At 42.4% G+C, this 7,608-nt stretch overlaps 1 protein-coding gene across 4 annotated transcripts in view; it reads left to right on the forward strand.

Annotated features, from left to right (window-relative positions):
• RALGAPA2 (Ral GTPase activating protein catalytic subunit alpha 2) overlaps positions 1 to 7,129 on the forward strand; it is a 398,803-nt gene extending 391,674 nt beyond the window's left edge. For 3 of the 4 annotated variants that reach the window (XM_088477335.1, XM_088477336.1, XM_088477339.1), the window contains one exon: positions 3,930 to 7,129. In XM_088477335.1, the coding sequence (XP_088333461.1) occupies positions 3,930 to 4,081 (152 nt within the window). In that variant the 3' untranslated portion in view covers positions 4,082 to 7,129. The remainder of the gene's footprint in view (positions 1 to 3,929) is intronic. The other variant, XM_088477337.1, reaches the window with a different exon arrangement.
• Positions 7,130 to 7,608: the final 479 nt, after the last annotated feature.

The following is a 7,608-nucleotide window of genomic DNA, read 5'->3' on the forward strand; positions in this document are numbered from 1 at the left end:
GCGCATGCATCACAGTCTCACTGCGCTCGTGCCAAGGTACCTTAGCGATGCTGCTCGCAGTTTTGATTTCTTCGCAAAGTGATTTGACAGTCATGGAGCACTTGGAGGCGGTTACCGAAAGTGGCAGAAAAAACGAGGGCGTGTTATGATCGTTTCCAGGGCGTGTCCTGACCGTTTCAGGGCTTGTCCCAACCTACAACTGCGATCCCATACGCAGAAAGCACGGCGCCAGTTTCTCCGTTCCCACGGCCTTTCTGGGTTACTCAGATGGTCGATTATTGAAGGTTCTGCTACCACAGCTGCATGTTTGCACCACTTGCTTGAAGGGGTCTTGTTACCTTACTTATTGAACCACCCTTGTATATGCCGACGCAGTTAAGAAGAAAGCACCTATCGGCAGCAGGCCAATGAGACATCAATGGGGCCTTGATACTGAGGGGCTCCACATCTTAGAGGCATGGCCACCACCTCCAAAAAAACAATGTAAAGCACAATGTGCCGTACTGTGAAGCTGCGCAGCGTGCTCTATAAGGGAAGATTTGTCCTCCGCAGGTGTACTGGGGCCCCGCCGGGTGCCACCAACAGGCCTGTGCCCGGGTAATTAGTACCCACTCACTCCACTCGATGCCCTGATCGGCAGTGCAATTGCAAACTGCCAATCAGAAACCATTTGCCAGTACTGGTGACATTATCATCACTCAGTATTTGCACCTGACCATGCTTAAACATTATGGCTTCTTAGTGAAATATACACTGAAGTGCCAAAAGTCATGAGATAGTATGTGAAGGTACTGGTAGGTGGTGTCCCCGTACTGTGACGTCTTCGAAATGCCCAGACCTGCATCAGTTGTATTCTGATATATTGTTAGTCAGTTTGCCTGCCCTAAGCAGCCTAACCGGTGTTCAATGTCAGTTATCGGAGTTCGAACAGGGCATGATAGTGGGTGCCCAACGGATGGGACATTCTATTTCCAAAGTTGTGCGGACATTCAACATTCCTCGATCTACAGATGGGTCCACATACATCTAGCCTCCTGGCGCGTTAAACAGCCCTTCTAGTCGCGCCATGCCGTGGCACGACTCAGTAGTGCCAAACGTCATTTTGTGCGTCTTTTTACCTTCAAATGCGTCTTATTTGCACAATGATGCAAATAGCACAGGCAACTACTGCTGATTAAAATAATATGCAGCATGCCTATGTTATCTGTGCGTCTGCGGGTTGTATCTGCATGCTAAAAGCTACGTTGTTACAGCCGCTGACACTAACGTAGCATTTGCATGCAGATACATCTGGTCTCGCTCGGAGAACATAGGCTTGCTGCATATTATTTTAATCAGTAGAAGCGGCTTGTGCTATCTATTTGCATCATTGCGCGAATAAGACGCATTTGAAGGTAAGAAGACGCACAAAAAGATGCTCAGCGCTACCGAGTCACACTGAGCTCCCGCGTTGTGTGGCGCAACTTGTAGCGCACGGAAGATTAGATGTATGTGGGCACATCTGCACAGTGTCACATGTGTAGCAGGAATACCTCATGCAAGGCATTTTCACCCACTGAGGACAGGACCGTTGCCAACCACGACAATGATCGTGACCAGCGGCATCTGGCCAGAATTGTCCGTGGTAACAGACAAGTGACACTGGCTCAAATCACATCCACATTCAATGCAGGAGGTACCAGATGCATATCCAGCAGGTCAGTGCAGCGTTCTTTAGCTTCGAAAGGATATGGAAGCAGAAGACCCACCAGAGTGCCCCTGTTAACACTACAACATCGGACACTGGAGGAGTGGCAACATGTGGCGTGGTCCCATGAGTCACAGTTCCAGTTGTTTCCAACTGACGGTAGGGTCCGGGTGTGGCGCAGACCCCTTGGACCCCAGTTGTCAACAAGGCACTATGCAGGCTGGTGGTGGTTCCATAATCGTGTGGGGTATGTTCACGTTGTATGGGTTCAGTCCGCTGGTCCGTATGAACACATCGTTGACTGACACTTTTGCATTGCTTGATGACCATTTGCTGCCCTTCATGGACTTCATGTACCCCCACAAAAATATAATATTCCAGCAGGAATTATGCACCGTGTCATTGGTGCCAAGTTGTCCAGAATTGGTTCTAGGAGCATTCTGGAGAGTTCTAACAAATGGTATGGCCACCACGTTCACCCGACATAATCCAAATCCAGCATTTATGGGATGTTGTGGCGTCCACTTGTGGAATTGATGCCATGTTGAGTTGCTGCATTTCACCTGGCTAGAGGGGGTCCTACACTATGCTAGGCACCTATCCCATGACTTTTGGCACTTCAGTGTATGTCTATGTCTTGCTGTGCATCTGTTCAAAGTTGCATGGACACACACTTAACGTACTCGCCCCTGTTCTATCTTTCTAGGTGCAGGTGGGCATAAGTGCCAGAATCGCCCAAGTCTACATGGGCGCATATGCATGTACTTGGTTTTTGGGCATCACACAGATATTCTTTCCATTCTGGCGTAGTACTCACTCTGCATCAGCCCCATAATTTTAGTGCTGTACACCAGGCCTGGCAAACCTGTGGCTCTCCAGCTATGGTGAAACTACAAGTCCCAGCATAACCTCACACCAATCAGCTGGTTAAGTATGCTGGGAGTTTTAGTTTCAAAACAGCTGGAGAGCCACAGGTTGGCTAGGCCTGCTTTATACCGCTATAACTACTCTCTCAGCTGACGTTATAACTGGGACACCAATGGACCACAGGAAGTAAACCTTGTTGTAGGGTCATAGGCTGATGTGTACTATTTCTTTCTGAGGGCGGTATTGTAAGGTTTGGTCTACTGTTTTGGTTTGTTTTCAGTGTTTTGTTTTGGTTTTTTTTGGGGGGGGTTACATAAGTGTTTGTCATGCGTTAGATGTCCAGATTGATGTATAATACTTGTTTTGGTACCAGAGTTAAAATACTTTGAGGGCACTGAGGGGCCCCTGGATGGCATGGAGTTGTTTTGTGAAGGCACAGAGAGGCGAGCAATCATCCGTGGGGAAAGGACTGGTTATGTGTTGGGCACAGGCTGCAGTACTGTTATGTATAGTGAAGGGTGCAGGTTGTATCTGATACCTGTTACTTAACCTGCTACTTGCTCCTCCTAACCAATGGTTAAAAATGTTCAGCGCTTAGTTCTTTGAGTATGATAATGGCAAATGGTGACCCTAGGCCAACATTCCTGTGTGACTGGGTCATACAGCCCACCAAGAACCTATGCAATCTGGCTGGACCAATATGCAATAGGTAGCACCTATCCTTGTGTATTAATGCCTATTTTCCTATAGATTGTAAGCTTTATGAGCAGGGCCCTCTTACCTCTCTGTGTGTGCGTTTATTACCAGTCTTGTTTTATAACTGTTTGTCCCCAATTGTACAGTACAACGGAATATGCTGGTGCTATAGAAGTAACTGATAATAAATAATTGCTAGGCATGAGGACAGTCCTGTTGGGTATACTGTGCCGGCATGCAGTCCTGTGCCTATGTATTATGTAGGCACATGCCCACTCTTTTGTATAACTAAAACCAGTAAAAATTGAATTAGTGCTTGCTTGAGTAATCTCTGCTGAAATGTTTGCTTTGTTCCACAATTAGAGGGAACATTGGCCCCGTTAGCTGTATTCTGTGACACACAAACCCTTAACCAATAAGAGATATTATTACATACGTAGCCTCTGAAAGAATCATTTCATGTGAGATCCTGCACATGTGACAGTGACTGCATTTAAATCTCATCCGTCACCCTGACTGCAAACTATCAAGTTACCAATTTTTGTGCAAACCTGTTGAATTTGGCATTTCTCAGTACGAGCCTGTTTGTCTTTGCAATTCTGTTTAAGGTATATGAATCAGGAAAATCATGTTCCCGCAGTGCAGATAGCCTATGAATCTCTGCTTTTCTGTTTCTTAGGAATTCCTGCAAGCACCAGTTCTGATCTGACCATGAATACAGGAGCAGAGACCTCGGAACCCACTTCTCCAACACTAACGCGTACCACCAGAAGTAAAGTCTCGGGAAAGCTTCGCCGCTCTGCCAGTGCCGTCAGTAAAACTTCCAATTGAAGCACTTTTTTTTATACTGAACTCTAGCGAAGAGCTTTTTTTTTTAACCATAAAATAAAGGACGAGCTGTGCAATGATAGTGTGTCTAGCGGGGCGGGACCCCCCTGGGTAGGTTATTAGTGAACCATCCACTAGACACTAAAATATGATGCAACTTTAGTTGTAACATTGATGATGGCAAGAGGATTGTCTGACGAGGCTAAATGATGCAACAGCACCAAAGGGCAAGGGAACACATCACCAGCATGCCGGAATCACAAGAATCATTCTTACAAGGAGTCTAATATGACATGGAGTTAATTGTCTCACATTGTTATGGCTGTCTTTGTAACACTTTCACTGCTGAAAAGATTTGTCAACGGAATACGCATGGCTCCTGTGCCTTCAGGAGCCATACGTGTGCAAACGAATGCAAAATACATTTATTATCTATGATTATCTATTATTTGTATAGCATTGATAAACAAATGCATTATTTGTCCTGGTTTAAGTGCAGAGGGCTAGGCCTTGAGTCATTTAGGGTTCCTGCAGAGTCTGAACAATTCAGTCTGAATGTCTAATTCTCAACACAATTTCCTGTACTATATTAAAGCAACACATGCAAAACAGACCAAATTGAGTGGATCTCAAGATACCGTACTTCTGCACACAATATCCTGCCACTGTTTGCTAGTTATTTTGTATAGTTCAGGCATATGTATTTATACAAACATATTTTAATTGTTTTATTTGAGACTCATTTAACAAGTGAAGAAGGAAACTTTTTGCTAGTTTGCTAGAGATGTATGTGTTTTGAAGTCTGAGTGATTTATTTGTTGTTGCCTTGTTGTTTTTTTTTTCTTTACATCTTTGTAACAGATACTACAATTATCCTGTGACCTTCCTCATATTTAATTTTGATCGTAAAATTTGCTAAAATTTTCCAATGTGATTCATTTTCTGTTCCATTAGTACATATGAAGTAGAAATGTCTTTAAATGCACATTTGGGCACTTGTTTGTTGTTTTTTTTTGCAATGGGATATTGTTGCACTAATTTAACTGGGGTTTTTTTCTGTGTTCTATTGAAGTTTGTACCAATTAGTTTGATGTAAATAGGGCCTGTTGATTACACTGAAAATAAATTGTTTTGTCATTTATGATGTAGATTTTAAGTGAAGACTTTATTTGAGATTTCCGGTCAGAAAGTGCAGAGCACTAGGAAGTGTTAATCTCCTCAGGCTAAATCTACAGATGTCTTCACAGTGAGATAACCTGCTACTATTCAGACCCCAATGCCTTGCACTTGTCTATCCTGACTGAGCTACTGTCTCCTGCTCATCTCTGGCTGTTCATCTGTGAATTAGTAGTAATTGTGTCATTTGCATATTGGAGAGGGAGATTTATTTGTTTTACTTATTGTTTTGTTGCATAGGATTGCTTGTGCTTAACACCTAATACCGGACAGATTTCCACAGGTAGAAACCTTCACATTACATAAGGTAATAAACCCACGGTAACATAACTAAATCACAACACAGATATGGAATAGGAGAAGTCATCCTGTGATTTGACTTGGCTTTGTATATATAGGAATTAGGAAGCGATTCAAATGTTTTGTTGGGTGCCCAACGGAGAAAGTGAATTGTTGCTCTGTTTGGGCACCCATGCCGCGGTTAGAGACCTTTCTGCTCGCAGCCTCCCGAGGTTTCGAGTAGAAACGTGCGATAAGTCGGCTGTTTGGGTGCCCCAAAGCAGGATTTTAGATGGGGTTAGCTGCTATACGCAGCTAAACCCCATGCTTTTGGGCATGCACACACGGCATAGGCGTCCAAACGGTGGAACAATTGAATTGCTCCATTTGGCGCTAAAAAAAAACAATTGAATCGCCTGCATAGAATTTATATTTTTAGTGCTGTGTATACTTCGTCCTACGTACAATGATGGGTACACAGTGTACGTAGATGCAGGCTATGCACTGACTTGGAACCCGTGCTTCATTGCTGTCACAGGGCCTCAGTGAGCGACAGGGCTAAGTCTGATAGCTGCCGCCAATCTGCAGACTATTTAAATTGCACAGTGGTATCTGGGTTTAGCCTGACAATCTCCTGTCTGTGGGTTGGTGTTTAGCTTCCACCACTAAAATTGTGAATGTAAATGCTAGCTAGGATGACGTGAAGACCTGTCAGTCAGTACAATGTTTATATTAAGTCATTGTGCCACTTACAGTTGTAGAAACAGACGTAGAGTAATTTCAGTTCTCAGATTTTGCTTGCACAGAGAGCAGTGAAAGGGTTACAAGTTCAATGGAGATACATGGTTTTCATCGCAGGGAGATTTATACAGCAAAGATTTCTACTCAAGATGATGTGAACGAGGGGATTTAAGCACTTCGCCTGTCAGCCCCTTTGGAATTACACAGGTGATGCAGGGTAAAATTATGGATTGTATTCATCTTGCCTATCACCATTAAGACTGTTTTAGAAGCTGTCCGTCTTCTCTAAGTTCATACCACCCAGGTCTTATCTGTATGTGAAGGGAAATATTTTAAAGAAAAAAATATATATAATGTCCTGGAAAATTATTATTATTCTTTTGTTCCTTAAATCACTGTTTGTCCTTAATTTAAATGACTGGGCTGGAATAGGGTTCTTTTTGTACTTGTGGACTGTATGTGACAATGATCATTCTGGGTTTGCGGCCTTGTTTTTTGTGGTCGGCCACCCCCTTGCAGGCCTTTATCCTACTAGTTGGGAAGGTTCTTAAATGTGAATAGTCAGTTCTGGATGTTCTATATTATGGATTCTATTAGATGTTCTACATAACAGTATATCTGTATATTACAAACTGTGTTCTTTCTAATGAGGGTGTGCTATGAGAAATGCGGGTCCTTAAAATTTTTCCTTTTGGTGCATTAATTGTAATATTTGTAAAACAAAAATACGGATGCTTGAAATGCCCATCTTTACTGCTGACATATCAAATGTTTGTTTTTGTTTTAAGATTTCATGAAATTATTTGTTTTTTTTCCAAATTTCAATTGAATTTGATTAAAAGTATTTAAAAATCATTGATCAGTTTGTGTCATTCTTTACATGCGAGTTTTCACAATGACTCTTGGAAAGATGCATCTGATACAGATTACATTATAAATAATTTACTATTCAAATGTGTCCCCTTAGTGCTGTACAAAGAACAACAAGTCTGTAGTAGTGATGAGGGAAGGGGTGATGTGTACTTATATGCCTCATTAAAGTGCCAGGGAATCCAGAACACACACAGCAAGTAGGAATCTAAATATTTACATTGTGTGGCTTGCAGACAAAAATAAAATGGTGATGATGTAAGTGACCTATTTACAGTGCCTTGCAAAGTATTCACTCCCCTTGGCTTTTTACCTTTTTTGTTACATTACAATCTGTAATTTATTTATTTTTTTAATCTGAATTTTATGTCATGGAACCGTACAAAATAGTCTAATTTGGTGAAGTGAAATGAGAAAAATATATATAAAAAAGATTGGCATGTGCATATGTAATCACCCTCTTT

This window comes from Taudactylus pleione, unplaced genomic scaffold (genome assembly GCF_031769625.1).
Source record: "Taudactylus pleione unplaced genomic scaffold, aTauple2 ptg000201l, whole genome shotgun sequence".
NCBI classification, from domain to species: domain Eukaryota; kingdom Metazoa; phylum Chordata; class Amphibia; order Anura; family Myobatrachidae; genus Taudactylus; species Taudactylus pleione.